We start from the raw sequence: 17,641 nt of genomic DNA on the forward strand, positions 1-17,641 counted from the left end.
GTCTCGACCGGCATAAAATATATTTTTTTTGATATTCAGACATCATTAGTAGTAGCAATAACAATGTAAGAAAGTGAAGACTGTTTGATTGGAACGACAATTAAGATTTTCCTCGATTTTTCAATAATTTTCAATTTTTTTCTTGCAGAAAAACATGTCAGGCATGTAAGTGTCCCCGAACCGATCACGCCATTTACAACGAACAAATGACATCGGTATGCGAGAGAATTGGCTTCAAGTCAGATGCGCTTCTGACGAGCGTCTCTTCCGTCGGAACTGTCGATCCAAAGCAAATGGGGTACATTTGGGTGCCGCCAGGATTATCAACGTCTGCCAAGGTAACTTTTTTCCTCTAAAAATAAAAAAAATTATTAAAATTTTGATTTTTTTTTAGATTCAACAATATTTCAACCAACTTCCATCGGAAAAAGTGCCTAAACTCAATACGAGTGGAGAAAAATATCGCAATAAAATGCTCTTATATCAATTACCAAAACAGGATTTGGCTTTGGCGTATTGCAAGTACGTCGATAAGGAACATACGGGATCGTATGAGGATTTTATCACGGCGCGGAATGAAATTGCATTAGATATTGGTGAGATTTTGATTTTTTTTTAAATAATTTTTTTAAATTTATTTTTTTGGGTTTTAGGATATGTGAAGGAAGCTCCGGCAAAAGCAAGTTGTAATAATTGTACAAAAAATTTGCAATCGAATGAATTGGCTGTCTATGCACCTAAGTTAAGGGATAATGTAAGTTCGAGATACGTCGTTAATTTTAAAAAATCAGTTAAAGTTGTAAAAAAAATTTCAAATCTCTCGAGATTTATTGAAAAAAATTTTTTAAAAGAAATTTTATTGAAATAATATTAAAATATTTGATGAAATTTAATTTAAAAAAATTATAAGGTTCAAGAAAATGGAAAATTTTTATGATAATTATCAATAATTCCAGTTTTAAGAAATTTTTAAATGACAAAAAATAAGAAAATTTGAAAGTTTTTAACGTTTAAAAATTAAAAAAAAATAATTTTCTATAAAAAATATTTTAAAAATTTAAAGAAATTAATTAAAATTTTTCAAATCTATTCTTTTTTACTTAAAAAAAAATTTCCATTTAAAATAATTCAAAAAAAAAAAAATAAATTTTTATTTTTTTTTCTTAAAATTGAAAAAAAAATTCTTAAAAAATATTTTTTTTTAAAATTAAATTATTGATATTTATTTTTTTAACAAATTTTAATAAATTTTCGTCAATTTTATTTTTTTTAATTTCTGAACGTTAATTTTTTTTAAAGAACCAGAAATAAAATTCACTTAAAAAATTATTTTTTGTTTAATTTTAATTGTCTTTAAATTATTTTGAAGAAAATAAAAAAAAATAATTTAAATTTTAATATTTTAAATTAAATAAAAAATTTAAAATAATTTTTTAAAAATATAAATATTTTTTAAGTTATTTTAAAATAAGAAAAAAAAATATTATTTTTTTAATTTTTTTTTTTGTTGAAATATTTTCAAGAAATTGAATTTTTAAAAATTTTACCTTTTCATGATATTTTTTTAAATAAGAAAAATAATTGTATTTATTTGAATTTTTATTTTAGATGAATTTTCATCCAAATTGCTTTACCTGTTCGAAATGTGATGAGCTATTAGTAGATCTGACTTACTGCGTTTACGAGGACAAAATTTACTGTGAACGTCATTACGCGGAAATCCTAAAGCCGAGATGCAGTTCCTGTGATGAGGTAAGTTAAAGTTTTTCTTAAATTCTTCAAATTCACGAAAAAACGAAATTTAGTGCAAATTTCTCCAATAAAACAATAAATCCCGCTTGTCTGTCTCTTGTACAAAAAAAAAAAAAAACTGGGGGAACAAATCGATGCGACAAACACATAAAATTGGTTTTATTCATTCGCCGTCGTGATTTATTGCTCTTCTTAAAACAAACAGAGACAATTTTCGCGCGAATTGGGTCAATTTTTATTGTTCTGCAACACTTTTTTCCGCCAATAGCTCCAGCTATTGAGATGACCGTTTTTTAATTAATTTTAAGTGGTTTCTCGTAATTAAATACAAAATTACAGACATAATTGCATCGTGCGGTTCTATTTTTATGTTTAACGAAGACGACACCTTTTTAATTTATTCCGAATACCTTAAATGACTGGCGGCGCGCACCTTGCTCTGTGTAACTATATTTACGAAGCGAAAATCTATTATCACATTATATCATTGGAACACTCCCATTTTCTATAAGGGAGGCAATTATTACTTGCGAGTGTGTGTTTAATCTCGTGCTTTAGGAAGGACATTTTTCGTCAAGAATTTTTTTATTATTTAAAAAAAAAAAAAAGAAATTAATTTTTTTCTCATTTAATTGTTTTAAAGTCATAAAATAAGAAATTTTTGTTTAAAATTAAAATTTAAAAATTATTAAAAATTTTTATGAATTCGTCGAAATTTTTTTAAGACCGGCATTCATATTTTTTATGAGTATTTTTTTTTTATTTTTTTTTAATTCTTCAGGCAAAAGTTAAAATAATTAAAAAAATAAAAGATAAAATTTTTTTTATTTTTTTTTAAATTATAAAAAAATAATTAAAATAATAAAATAATCTGACAATTTTTTTAAATTTTTCTACATAAATTTCTCATTTAATGGCTTTAAAAAATATTTTCATCAAACATTTTAGTTATTAAATAAAAAAAAATATTTTTTAATTTGAAAAAACATAAGAAAAAAATTTAAAAATTTATTTAATGAATTTTTTAATTAATTTAATTTATTAAATTTAATTTAATGATTTTTCGTAAAATTAAAAATATTTCATAATAAAAAATAAATTTATTAAAAAAAAATTAAATAGGAATTTCTTCTATTATGACTTTAAAATTTTTTTAATGAAGAAATAAAATATTTTAAAATTTGTTTTTTATTTTTCTTGAAATTTTTTGTATAAAAATTTTTTCTTTTATGACTTTAAAAATTTTTTAGTTATTATTTTTAAATAAAAAATTTTCTTTTAAATCCCTTAAGGTATTTTTTGTATGAAAAAGTAATAAAAAAATTTTTTAAGTCATCGAAAAATAAATTTTTATCTATAGAATTTTAAGAAAAATTTAAAAAAATTTTTTTTTGTTGAAATAGAAGCTGAATTTTATAAAAAGTAATTTTTTAATTTTATTTTTCAAAAATAAAAATTTATCTTTAATTTTTAATTAAAAAGAAGAAAATATTTTTTTAACTTTAAAAAATTTAATAAGCAAGAAAAAATTTTGTTTTTCCCCATAAATGCAATTTAACGATATCAAGCATCCTATTTGTTGTCATTAGCGCACTGATAAAGCGCAATTTAATGGTTTTGATTATTATTATTATTACTTTTATTATACAAAAAACCCCGTTTTTTTTAACGATTTGACTTGACATTGACTCGTGTCGTCTTCTCCTTTAGCGACATGCAGCACGAAAAAAAAGTAGATCGCGACCTATAAATGTTTCCGAGGTGTCGATATGTTCTCCGTCGCATGTCCATGTTCTTCAGCTGGCAACTCGTTCGCTCGATGCTAATGTCATGCGAGTACTGTCATGATACTATTATAATAATGTGGCGAGTTGGCACTTAGTTTTGTGCTCTTTTTTGTCGTTTCTTCGTCTTCTTGCTTGATTTTTTTTTTGCGCGCGAGTATTTCACGCTCCGTACAGCAACAACAAGAGCACGAGGAAAAAAAAATTGTTTGTAGTACGCGAGGATTTTGCTGTTTCCAGTACTAATTTTACATCGCGATGGCGAGGAGGCGCGTTGCAAGGGATAAGGTAATGATTTTGTGGAAAGTGACAAAAAATTAAGTGAAAAAAATAACCAGAAAGCTCCATTTGTGATGACGATTTTTGATGGTTCAAGTGCTAAAAATGGAAAAAATTAGTGAGTTATTGAAGATTTAATTTATAAAAAATTAAGTAAAAAATGTAGAAAAATTCTTACCATGATGAAATTTTTTATAAAATTGAATTTTTTCAACTTCAGAACGAATTTTGTGAAAAAAAAATTATTTTAAAATTTTTAAAGTGAAAATTTTTATAAAATGACTTTAATCTTTAATGGATGAAAAATTTTTAGTTAATTATTTTTTTTTATTTTTTTTGAATAAAATTTAAAACTTTTAAATTTTTAAATAATTTTAGTATCAAAATTAATAAATTGAGTGAACATTTTTGAATAAAATTTAAGTTTTAAGCCCTTTAAGAAGACTTAAAAGCTCAAAAAAGCATATTTCGATTAAAAAATATGATTTTTCTGTAAAATTTTATCTTCATAAGTCATCAGCTTCTGATTTTTTCTCAAATTCCTAAAAAAATTAAAATTAAATTAATTTTTATTATCAAATTATCAAAAAACCTGACTTACTTTGCTACAAATCCTTCCATGGGATGAGATTCACGTCACAAAACTCACAAAATGCGTATCCACGTTCAATTTCGATCACAAAATCCTGTCTCAGCACACAAAACGTGTCATGACGAGCCCCTAAAACCACTCGAAAATCCTTGCAAATGACACACGTATCGATGACGCGCACAATAAATTACCGAACTTAATGTCTCGTATTGAATCTCATAACAATATTTTTCGCATGCTTTGCTTTGCCATACATGTCAACTAAATGTGCAGTCATAAAAATCACATAAAATTGGTACAAAACTTGCTTCATGAATGCGTGATATCATCCGTTAATCCGCGAAAAGGATTTTTTTCTCTTCTTCTATAAAAAAAAGGCGCAACAAGATTTCTCGAGTGCGGGAGAAAAAGAGAGAGAGAGAAAGGACACGCGTTTGGTATTGTTGTTGGTTAGATGCGGAAAAAAGCGGCAATATCTCTTGATATATGTCAAAAAAGATTAAAATGTAGACAAGAAAAGTTCGAGTTTCGCCAATCTTTGTGATAGTTGCGGAAAACGGGAGGGAGACGAAAGACGAAACGGAACATTATCCATTTGTCCTTTCAATGTTGCGCATAAATTATTACGAGTTGCTGTGTTGATGTTGCTACTGATTGCTTGTGAATCAGTTATTCGTTGGCATTATGCGTTGTTGGATCATCAATTGGCAAAGGCGGCATCCATTGAGTGCGTTGTGAAGGGAAAAGGGGTGAGTTTGAGATTTTTTGAGTTGATTTAGGAACTTGAGAGATGAATTTGAAATCTTGAGGTCTTAATTTAAGGTCTTAAGGTTCTAAAAAGACCCTGAGCTTCATATTGAAGACCTTGAGGTTCAAATTTAACTTTCTGAGGTTCAAACTTAAGACCCTGAAGCTCAAATTTGTCTCTCTGAGGTTCAAATTGAAGACCCTGAGGTTCAAATTGAAGACCCTGAAGTTCCAATTTGTCTCTCAGAGGTTCAAATTGAAGACCCTGAAGTTCAAATTTGACTCTCTGAGGTTCAAACTTAAGACCCTGACGTTGAAGTTTGAGACCCTAAAGTTCAAATTTGACTCTCTGAGGTTCAAACTTAAGACCCTGAGATTCAAGTTTGAGACCTTGAGGTTCAAATTTAACTCTCTAAGGTTCAAACTTAAGACACTGAAGCTCAAATTTGTCTCTCTGAGGTTCAAATTGAAGACCCTGAGGTTCAAATTGAAGACCCTGAAGTTCAAATTTGTCTCTCTGAGGTTCAAATTGAAGACCCTGAGGTTCAAATTGAAGACCCTGAAGTTCAAATTTGACTCTCTGAGGTTCAAATTTAAGACCCTGAAGTTCAAATTTGTCTCTCTGAGGTTCAAATTTGACTCTCTGAGGTTCAAACTTAAGACCCTGAGGTTGAAGTTTGAGACCCTGAAGTTCAAACTTAAGACCCTGAAGCTCAAATTTTACTCTCGGAGGTTCAAATTTGAGACCCTAAACTTCAAATTTAATATCTTAAATTCAAATTGAAGCTCTTAACTGTTCAAATTGACTTCTTTTCAAACCGAAGCGTAACTGTAAGAAAAAAAAAGAAAATATCATAAACCAAAAAAAAAAAAAATGAATACAAAACAAAACCCATATCCGCCCGCCATTCAGCACACTTGTTCAACAAATTCACAAGCAGCAGCGTGTGTACTTCGTCAAGTCTTCATAAGTCCGTTTTTTTTTGTGATATAGTATTTTTAGATGACAACACTGATTCTAAAAACTGCTGATTTTTCGCCGATCTCTTCTTCGCTACGTTCTGTACGTTCTCTATGCGAATGTCGACCACGCGAAGAAACTCACAATAAAATCTAATAAAATAACATTTTAGTGTGCGACCCAGTTAGATGGGGAGAAAAATTATTGTTTGCAACCAAGAGTCATAATTGAAGTAAATTTGCCATGCAAAATTGATTTTCTTGCAAAAAACGTGCACAAACATCGTGCTGCTTAGAAGTTGATTTATTTACGACGACCCGGGCGGTGTTTTGAGTGACATTTTTCCGGACTGTGTGACACAAAAAAAATAAATAAATAAACAAAAAATTAGTGAAAAAAAATTTACCTGAAAAAAAGAGGAATCCACAGGAGGTATGTACAATTTTTACGTAATTTTTAGTGCAAATACTCGATCGACCGTGAAAAATTAAATGTTCACAAGGTTGATGTGTGAAAAATTTCTAAGATTTTTTTCCCTTTTAAATTTATTTGAATCTTAAATTGTTGATTAACGACGATGAACGAAGTTACTTGGCACTTTTTCGCGCTCACATGTTGATGTCTGTCTCTTTAACGAACAGCAAATGAAGAAGAGCAGGCGTTGCTTCTTGCTACTTGGCGCGCGTTTTTATGATAAAATAAACATTTTCGCGTGTTTCCTTGAGAATCTCTCTTTTTTTTTTTGAGAGAATTCTCATGTAACAACGAAAAATATGACGTCTTAATTGATCATCATGAGCATAGGGAACTTTTGTGTTGATCTGAAATTAAAAAAAAAAATAAAAAATTATTAAATTGATTGATGAGAGGAGAAAAAATTATTCGCAATTGAAGGCAATCAATCGATAAATTGACGTTCGACGATAGAAAAAATTACAACTAAAAATAATAAAATTTATAAATTTTTAATAAAATGGAATTAAAATTAAAAATTCAAATAAATTGACTTTTTAAGCAATTTTTCATCTTAATTTGCTTTAAAATGGAAAATTTGTTAAAATATAAAAAAAATACAATTTTTGTGAAAATTAAAAAAATATAAAAATTTTAACAGTTTAACAACTTAAAATGCGTTCAAAAATTTTTCCTGATGCATAATCAAAAGATCTCTTGTTTTTAACGAAAAACGAATCCAGTTGAAAAAAATTTTCAAAAAATGGAAGCGACTGGCAATTTAAGTGTTTTTGAAAGTCAGATGAGCAAATTTTCCGAAGAAATCGTTAAAAAAATAATTATTAAGAAGGTCATTTCCCTTTAGATTTAAAAATAAAATTTTAAAAAATAATTCTGACACCGAGCAGTAAAGAACAGACGATTGTCTTGTCATATTTTAAGACAGATTTTTTTTCTGTACCAATATTGTTAAGTAAACAGACATTTTTTTTTTATTTTTAATGAAGCAGGTTGTTTTTCGAATTTTCACTTTTTTTTAACAAGTGTCAGATAATCAGAACTCGTGCATTTTCTTGAGAAGATTTTTTTAAAGATTTCTTTTTTATTAATGTTACTTAATTTAATTAAAATTTATTTAAATTTAATTTTTATTAATTTTTAATTTATTTTTATTAATTTTCATTTATTTATTTAAAAAAATTCTTTCAAATATTTATTTTTTTTAAAGTTAAGAAAATTTTTAAATATTTTTTAAAAATATTTTTATTACGATTTTTTTAATTTTTGTTTATTTAAATTTAATTATTTTTATTTTTAAATTAATTCAAATTAATTAATTATTTAATTAAAAAAAAAATTTTTTTTTTTTTTTTAAAAATTTAGCAAATTTTCAAATACTATTTTTACGATTTTCTTTTTATTTTTTTCAATATTATTTATTAATTTCAATTAAATTTTGTCAAAATTGTTGAAAATGGCAAAATATAAAAAAAAAATAAATTTAAATAAAATTTTTAATATTCTCAGTCAATTTTCCATAATTTTTTTTTAAATTTATTCTTTGGATAGATTTTTTTTAATTGAATGTTTTTACTTTAATTTTTTTTTTTTCAAAACCCATCAAGAAAATTTCACGTCGTATTAAATTAAATTCACTTTTTTTTTCACCAACTCAATTTATCTCTGCACCACATAATTATTTCAACTTTTAATCAAAAAAAAAAAAAAAAAATCTCACATCTGCAAAGAAAACTGCGAAAAAATTTTCTGAAGAAAAATAGTAGGCAATAAATTTCTCATCTGCCACATCCAATTCAAAATTTCCCTTTTAACGCTCCGCCGTTACGTCAAAAAGTGCACGAAATTCATCACATCATCATTTCATTTATAGAAAATTTCATCTTTTTCTCCTTCTTCAATCATCAAAAGAGTGCCAAAAATCGTATTTTGTTGTCGTCAGACAAAATTTGTCATTAATTTATGAGCGAATCTATTCTTAGGCATTAAGTAAGGTTAGGTCTGGACCAAAACCTGTGAAAAAAAAACAAAAAAAAATAATTATTTTAAATATACATGAAGTCATCATACATGTTTATAATTTCTTAAAGAAATTTAGCTCACGCGGGAAATGCGGGACAATTGTAGGTGTAAAAAGAACCATTTACAATTATTGCTTTATTATTGTCGATGACTTTTTAAAAATAGATTATCCGCTTGATTGTCTTGATTTAATTATAGAAATTTATTTTTTGTTTGTGTCACGTTGAAAGCTACTGAATGATAACGTCGACAGGCGTCGTCAGAACGGTGATTAATGATCGATTTTTGTTGTTTATATCGATAACGAGAGCGACGATGACTCAAGATGAGAATTTTGCTAATTATTCGATAATTAAATCGTCATCAAACTGATGATCGATCGAATTTTTCGTTGCACTTTTCGTTCTCTTTGATCAGTCTCTTGTGATAAGCGAACGTCTTTGGTTCATTTTTGATTTTTTTGCAAAAGATTTCGGTGACTCACGTATTTTTCGAGATCAAAAGAAATTTCGGATCGCGAACTTCACGCAGGCAGCTCTCGATATGTTTTTGATGGTTATACAACAACTTGCACGAAAAAATAAATAAATATTATTATTATTTAAAATTTATCTGAAAATCCCACACATTTAATGTTCGAACGGTTGTTTGGCGACGTCATCGCAGCAGCAACAGTCTCGGGCGAAAAGTGCCAAGTAACGAGCCGTCGTTAGACAAAAATCCACGAAAAAAAAGACAGATTTTAATTATTTCACGACTTGTGTGAAATTTTAATTGTTTGTGCATCAACGAGCTTCAAGGATTCACCTTCGCTTCTCCCAAAAAATAAATTAATAAAAAAAAATTAAATTAAAAAAATTACGTAATGGATACCGTATTGTCCGTTTTAGTGACAACAATTAGTGCGATGGACATCATCGAGGTGCTTGCCTACTTTGCGCAACACTTGCGCGGCGATACTTTACAAAAACCCGAGGGTCCCGCGACGCTGGAGACGCTAAAGACAAATATCCGGGATACGATTGCCGTGACGCCCGTGCCTGAGAACTCGTTACTCACATGCGCACAAGATGGCACGCTGTACAAAGATCAGTATCGCGTCGACACAGACATCGATGCAGCGAAATTGGATGAGATCGATCGGCGCGTCGATGATTTGGCGAAACGAGTTAAAAATAGGGAGAGTGATGATAGCGGTAGTAATGAGAAAGACAACAACAATAACGAAGCTAAGGGAAATATTGAGAAAAATGAAATAATTGACGAACGAACGAGCGACCCAAATAACAATAATTTGCTTACCTGCGACGATTTCGATAAAAATAACAATGTCAACGCCGTAGTTGACGAAAATTCCGCAAAAAATACCGAAAAGGAATTCTTGGCAGGTTTGACAACACCGAAAATTGACGTACAAGAAAGTAGTCAAGTGTTGATTGAGACAGAGAAACATGCGGCGATACACGATGCGACGACGTCATTAGACAGCTGTTATGAATCATTACAATCGGCAGTTGTAGCTCCCGCCCAAACTGTAGCTCCTTCAGTAATTGACAGTAGTCGTCTTCGTCCTCTCACACGCGAAGATGAATTCCGTCAAACCATTAAAAAACGATCTTCTGTTAGTTCAACTTCATCTCACGAATCCCGCATTGAAGAACTTCAAGTCTTGTCTAACCTCGAAAACGAAGAACAACAAAAAATCGATGAATATATGCCAATTATTTATCCCGGGTCGCCTCTCATTGATGTTCTTGCGGATTGCATGGAGCCCGATAATGATCCCGAACTCGAAACAATCATCGAAGTTCATAGCAGTTCGCCAGATGAGCCTCAAAATGATGAGGAAACACAAGCAGCTGCCGCTAAACGTTACAGCTTGGATAAATCCCCAGTGCCCAATATCGGTGTCGAGATGAATTTGCCATGGGGCGATTTGAAACAAGATAATAAAGCGCGGGAAATGTTGACACTTGCGAAATCGGCGTCAATTGAGGAAGTCGAGCAAGAAGATGCGGCGAAAGAAACGCAAAAATGGGTTGAAAACTTGGAAACGGAGGTAATTAAGGAAGATGACGAGGTTGAAGTTGAGAAATCAGTTGAAGTTGGGGAGGTTAAACAAGAAGATGCGGCGAAGGAAACACAAAAATGGGTTGAAAACTTGGAAACGGAGATAATTAAGGAAGATGACGAGGAAAAAAGTGAAGTTGAGGAACCAGTATTGACAGTTGTTCGCAAGAGATCTCTCAAAACGGGGCTGGAATTGGCAGAAGAGACGACTGTAACGCGGGAGAGCAATGAAACGCCCGAGCCGGTGATTATTCAGAAGAAAATTAACCTGATTGGACTCAAACCGAAAAGTACTGATGCCAATAATAATGAGGTTGGTTGAAAATTTTCTTTAAAAAAAATTTCGAAATTTTTTTTCTAAATTTTTTTTGGGTAAAAAAAACTCTTTAGGAATCAGTCACTAACAAAAATATCCCTGAAGAACGTGTAAAAGATCCAAAAGTAAGTAAATTTGGGATTCTAACCTCAAAAAAACTAACTTTGTGTGAAACTTTCCGTGTGGCGTTAATTAATCACAAAATTTCTGCTTTTTTCTTCCTTTCGCTTCAACTCTTAAACAGCATGACGATCACACTTCATCTGAACCTCCCACAGCACGGAGACGAGATGCAAGACTCGAAGTTGATGTAGACAATCAATACATGGACGACCCAAAAATCCAAGAAATGGCGAATTACGTGAAAAAATTGACAAATTCTGAAATGACTTCCATTAGTGAAGACGTAGATGAAGAATATTATTGGAAGCCAAACAAACCGAGACGTTCTTCTGAAGCTGTTGCCACAAAAACGCAAGATTTCCTCCGAAATGAAGCTGCAACGATGGAATATCAGGAGCATTGGAACGAAAATCACTTGAAAATGGATGAAGATGTCTTAAATAAACGTGGAAGTATTTCGCCTCATTCACCTCGAAAATCGCGATCGCATTCAATTGCCTTTGAAAGTTCGAAATTTGCTGGGCATCGACGTGATTCGCTCGCGGAAATGTTAATTATACCAAAAACAGTGAAAGAAACTTGCGAATCTTCGGATCATTTATTGCAACAACTTGAAAATGAAGCTCTCGAGTATCAACTTTTATGGGGAATTGATGTTCCAAAGTTGAAAGAACAACGTAGAAATCGTTCTCAGAGTATTTCAGTAGCGCAATTGCAACGAAGACGTGATACAGAAACAGGTGAAACGGAAAGAAGACGAGATTCAATAGCGGAAATGTTAATTGTACCTCGAAGTGCTCCTCGAAATTCAATCGACGAAGGAGTTTTGTTGCAATTAGAGAACGAAGCACTCGCTTATCAGTACGCATGGAACCTAAATCCGGAAGAAGTTGGTAATCGACGTTCTAAAAATCGAAGTATGTCAATTTCCATGGGAATTTTATCACGTAAAAAATCTCGCGCAGGTCGAGGAAGCATATCACGACGTCGTCAATCTCTCGCAGAAACCTTTGTTGTCCCGAAAGATCATGCTGGAATGGTAGTTGATGATCCTCATCTCTTATCGATGCTTGAAAATGAAGCTTATGCCTATCAACAAGCGTTTAAAATACAAGATTCAGACCTAATCGAACAATTTGACGAAGAGGAAGAAGATGAAGCCGAGAAAAATCCCGATTACAAAGAATGGTTTCAACGATTTGACGATCAGACAACTTCTCACATTGAAACTTCCGACTTTACAGACGATGAAGATGCTGAAGTTGCTAATCTTCTTGACAAAAATGGAGATCCTCAAATACAAAATCACATTTTCTATTCTTTTCCTAAAGGAAAAACGCCTCCAAGTAAATCCGCGACGCCAGATACCGTGAAAAGAGCTCCAAGTCGTCCAACCACGCCTGCTGACTATGAAAATTACATGCACAAGTTTCCGGATCAGTTGTCGCCTGAAATTGAAATGAACGATGGAAGGAAGTCACCTGCTTCGTTAGAGACTTATATCGCTCAGAACAGATTATCGCCAATACCGTCGCCTCGAGCGATTACGCCAGAACCGACACTTGCTCCTCCTTCGATGGAAACGTATTTGGAACGAATGAAAAGCGCATCGCCGCAACCTGAAACGATTCCCAGCATTGAAATTGAAGCAGCGACACCTGTGATACATCCAACGACGACCACGACGACAATTCGTGAAGAAACTGCTCCGCGTTCCTTGACACCATTAAGAACGATGGAACATCCTCCTTCGCTCGAAACGTATCTGGCAAAAATGCGAAGTCAATCTGAAGAAACGGAATATTAGTTAATTTATTTTTTGACATTTCCCATATTGAAACAAAAAAGACAAAAATACTTCCCGTTCCGTCCCGCAAAGAAAAAAAAAACTTAAAAGACGAAAAATAAAAAAAAAATATTTTAAATTTTGATTGATGTTTAGAGTGTTTGCTTAATAAACTCTGCTTAGATTTAAATGGAGCAATGCATCGTTAACCATCTTTTTTTTGCTTTATTTTGCTAATTTCTGCACTTGCCAGCGATTCATCGAATTTTTTCAATATTTAATGCAATTTCTTAACCAGATGCTGGCATGCGCTTATCTCGCTGTTCGCGTTGCATTCCAACTATTTAAAGATCCAGCAGGTTGTGGATGAATTTCTGCAGCAAAGGTCATTGTATCATTAATTATAACGAAAAATTCTAAAAATAATTTTTATGAAAAAAAAAAATCATTAATTGGGTCATTTGCATGGAAATGCCTTCTTCTCATTCTAGAAAGTGTTTTACTACAGTAGAAATGGCTTCTATCAACAACGTCATTGAAATTGTGTCTACATTGTCATCGTCATTGGGATGAAAATATATATGAGTTTTGAGCAGAATTTAAAAAAAAATCTATTTTTGTTTGACCGAAACTTTGTTGTCGTAAATTGCGTAGGTTTGTGTGTTTTTTTCAATGAAAAATAAATAAATAAATGGAAAAAATAAGAAAATAATTGGATTTGTTTTTTTTTATTCCTAAAAAATATAAAATAAAATTATTTTAAATAAAAAAAATATTTTTTTTTATTTTAGAGCTGAATTTATGAAATAAAAAAAAATAAAATGGATGAATGGAAATTTTTAATAATTTAATTTTAAAGAAAAAAAAAATAAAATATTAAAAAATATTTTTTTTAATATTTAATATGTTTTTTTTTTAAAAAAAAAATAAAAAAATAAAAACTTTAATAAATTAAAAAAAAATTAAAAATAAAATAAAAAAAATATTTTTTTAATAAATTTACAAAAAAAATTATTTAAATAATTTTAAAAAATAATTTTAAAAAAAATTTTTTTAAATTTAAAAAAAAATTAATTTAAATAAAAATAAAATAAAAACAAATAATTTTTTTTTTAAAAAAATTTCAGTTTAATTTTTTTTAATAATTTTTTTTATAAATTTAAAAAAAAAATAATTATTTTATAAAAATAAAATCAAAAATGGTAAAAAATAATTATTTTAAATTTTTAATAATTTTTTGTTAATTTTAAATGAAATTTCGACAAAAATAGCAAAAATAAATAAAAATTAAATTTAACTTTAAAAAAAATTAATTTATTTTTTTAAAATAAGATAAAATTAATAAAGATTAAAATTTTGTCAAAAATAGCAAAAAATAATTAAAATATCAGAAAAATAATTAAATAAATGTCTAAAAGGTAATAAACATTTTCCGCCTAAAACATTGAAAAATAAATTTAATTTCGTGTCTTACATAAGAAAAATATCGTTAAAATGTAATAAATATCGCCCGTTTAAATATAATGACCGAATGTATTTTTTTACGAGTATTTGTGAGAAAAATTCGCTGTGAATGAAGAAAAACAAAATATTTGGAAAATTACATCATTCAATTTTTTTTCCTCAATTTCTACCCGGAGACTTAAATTTTTGCATTGCGCTCGTGCAATTTATTGCTTTTTTGTTTTGACAAAATATGTTTCAAGGTCTTTTTTAAATAAATATAATTTTTTATTAATTTATTATTTTTTTTTTAGAAATTTTGCTCTTGAACTTTATTCTCAAAAATATTTTTTTTAATTTTGGAATCGTCAAAAAATTTAAAAAAATCCACTGAATGGAAATTCCTCTCACACGTCATGCCATCTCTTTCCCTCGCACGTGATTTTTTGTATGATTTTCCTCGCTCTATTAAGGTTTACTCAACTGAGGCCTTCTCAACTACTTGTTCGATCATTTTCTTGCGTCGTGTGGGCTTTTTGTTCGAAAAATGTTTATTTTTCAAAAGTTGCGCACACAAAAATTATTTTTGTAGATTTTCCGCGCGAGCATCTTGCGTTTGGACACACATTTAAAAAAAAGTTGTTTTTATTATTATTAATGTTAGTCGAACGAACAACAAAAAAAAATCAAAATCCAAGCTCGTAACATTGAAAGCATCAGCAGAAATGTGTGAAATAAAAAAATTAATGTCTTACTGCTGCTATTTCTATTTAAGTTTTTTATTTTTTGATAAATATGAGATTTTCGCCGGGGTAACGTGTGTTTTTGTTATTTTTGCCGGCGTCGATGGTGTTGTTGCCCTCTTGATGGGTAAATTTAGATGAACGGTGGCCTTTCAACAACTAACGCAATAATTTCCAGACGAACGTGATTTAGATAAAAAGTTAATTTTGATTCTTTTTTATTATTTGGCATTATTGTTAATTTATTATTATAATAATTATTAGTTTGAGTGTTTGGGGAATTATTAAGATTGTGGCTGTTATCGGTTAGAAAAGTTGTGAAGAGTCGTTATCTCTTGATTTGATTTTAGAAAAAAAAAAAAATAATTCTTTAACTTTTTCTCATTAAAAAGTTATTTAGAATTTTATGTTAAATAATTTTTTTTAAATAAATAAAAAATAATTTTAAATAATTAATTTAATATTTAATGATTTAATATTTTATTTAAATAAAAATTAATATTAATAATAATATTTATATAATTTTAAATAAATTTTTATTCATTTAAAATTTTAAATATTTATCACTTTAATTATTTTTTTAAATTATTAAATTAATTTAATATTTTAATTAATTTATTATTTAATTATTTTTTTTATTTATTTTTTAATTAATTATTTTTTAAATAAAATTAAAATTTAAAATTTTATTTTATAAAATATTTATTTACTTTTTTATTGTATTTTAAGAAAATTTTTTAAATTATATAAATTTTTAGAAACTCAAAAAGTTGAGGAGTACAAAATTGTGAAATTTGTTTTATTTTTAATTTTTTTTAATTAAATAATAATTTTATTTCAAAAAAAAAAAATTTTACCTAAAATAAGAAAAGATCCTAAAAAAAATTTTTTTAGATAAATGTCGCTAAATTTTCCTCTTCTTTCCTTAAATTATTATTAAAAATAATAATTAATTTTTTTTTAATTTATTAAATTTTTCTTAAAACTTCAGATTTCTTAATATTTTCTTTTTTTAAAAAATATTCTGTAAAATGTTGAATTAAATATTTGTTCATAAAAAAATAATTTTAATTTTAATTATAATTATTTATTCGAAATTTGACCAAAAAATCAGAATCTTTGTATATTTTAAAGTTTTTGACTTTGAGGAGTACGAAAATGTAAAAATTTAAATTTTCGTAATTTTATTGAATAAATTTTAATAAAAAAATTATTTTTCTGTGCAAATTTCAATCAAAAGTCACAAATTCATCATTAATTCATAAAATTTTCCTTTATTTTATTTAAACGACTTGTCATTCATTCAACACTGCATGTCAAAACCTCAACAAAATTTCGCAGAAAAAATTTCCCTTCAACAATTCATGCCTTGACATGCCGAAAAATGATGATTAAACGCCTGCCTTTGCATTAAAAAAAATAATTCTGAAAAAAATAAAAGTCTCGAGTTTGACATGAAAAGTAATTTTTAATAATAATTCAATTAAAAACGCAGAAAATTCTCTTTTTTCTTAATTTTTCACTTTTTTGAATTTTCTTTACTTGTGTGAGTGAAAAATTAAATTTTCTCGTTGACACCTTTTGCTCGTGCTCGCATAGAAAAGTTCATTGTAAATGCAAAAGAAGAGAGATTTCATCGTTAATTTGATCTATTCTGGAATATTTTTAGTTTTTCCCTGTGTGCGAGTTCAGTAATAATTTTTAACGACGTTCATACACGAAAAAGATACAAAAAAAAAATACATTCTCGTGCTTTATTACTCTACCATACATTTTTTCCGTTTGTGTGCGAGCAGAATAAGAATATTAAATAATCGTTTATTTTTTTTTTTGTTGTTTTTACTTGCACATCGGAACATTTTCCACACACACAAGCGCAAAAAGCCGAGCACGTCGTTAATGTTCTATGTTTTTAAAATAATTTAACACTTTTGTCGACGAAATGAAATGAAAGCCAGTTATATTTTTGACTTGATACACATTATTTTGCCTGGTTTGCGGCAAATAGTTCACTTTTTATTTCGAGAACGTCGCAGTATCTCTCTATCAGCGTAACGAAGAAGATCTCGTGTGTCACTCGCAAGTGTTTCTTCTTTCACCTTTTGCACCTAGAAACGTAGCAAAGCACCAAAAACCTAAAAAAATAAAAATTTAATTAAAAAAAATTAAAAAAAAAATAATTAAAAATCATGGGTGATGTCGATGTGATGCGTACACACACTGTTGAAGTGAAAAAAACGAAAAAAGTCAAGAAAACGACAAAAAGACGCGAATCCGATGGCGGCGGTCAAGTAGAAATTACCGAAGTTGAAACTACGGAAAGCAATTATCCTCAAGCCAACAATGAAGGGTACGTGTCGTTTAATTCTTACCATCAACGCACACCGCAGATGCCACAGAAAATTTTTCCATGTGTTCCTCTTTTTTCTATTATTTTTAATTTTTTTTCACAATTTCCTCATTACACAAAATTAATTTCAAGTTTCTCAGAACTCTTAAAAACACATGAAAAAATAAACAATTTTAGACTGAAAATGAATTCGGAAAAAAAA

At 28.7% G+C, this 17,641-nt stretch overlaps 2 protein-coding genes across 5 annotated transcripts in view; both read left to right on the top strand.

Annotated features, from left to right (window-relative positions):
• The window catches only part of LOC134830055 (four and a half LIM domains protein 2), a 45,257-nt gene that overhangs the window by 12,005 nt on the left and 15,611 nt on the right, over window positions 1-17,641 (top strand). For 2 of the 3 annotated variants that reach the window (XM_063843412.1, XM_063843410.1), the window contains 4 exons: window positions 149-338; window positions 395-596; window positions 654-754; window positions 1,609-1,752. In XM_063843412.1, coding sequence (XP_063699482.1) covers window positions 149-338; window positions 395-596; window positions 654-754; window positions 1,609-1,752 — 637 coding nt within the window. Of the gene's footprint in view, window positions 1-148; window positions 339-394; window positions 597-653; window positions 755-1,608; window positions 1,753-17,138; window positions 17,440-17,641 lie in introns of those variants that run through there. The other variant, XM_063843413.1, reaches the window with a different exon arrangement.
• Window positions 9,043-13,192, top strand: LOC134829522 (uncharacterized). Of its 2 annotated transcripts, XM_063842612.1 has the most exons (4): window positions 9,043-10,688; window positions 10,803-10,991; window positions 11,069-11,119; window positions 11,239-13,192. In XM_063842612.1, the coding sequence occupies exons 1-4, from the start codon at window positions 9,474-9,476 to the stop codon at window positions 12,922-12,924; spliced, it is 3,141 nt and encodes a 1,046-aa protein (XP_063698682.1). In that variant the 5' UTR covers window positions 9,043-9,473; the 3' UTR covers window positions 12,925-13,192. The 2 variants fall into 2 exon arrangements, with proteins under 2 accessions (XP_063698682.1, XP_063698683.1); XM_063842613.1 differs by lacking the exon at window positions 11,069-11,119.

The sequence above is a fragment of the Culicoides brevitarsis genome, chromosome 2 (genome assembly GCF_036172545.1).
Source record: "Culicoides brevitarsis isolate CSIRO-B50_1 chromosome 2, AGI_CSIRO_Cbre_v1, whole genome shotgun sequence".
Taxonomy (NCBI): domain Eukaryota; kingdom Metazoa; phylum Arthropoda; class Insecta; order Diptera; family Ceratopogonidae; genus Culicoides; species Culicoides brevitarsis.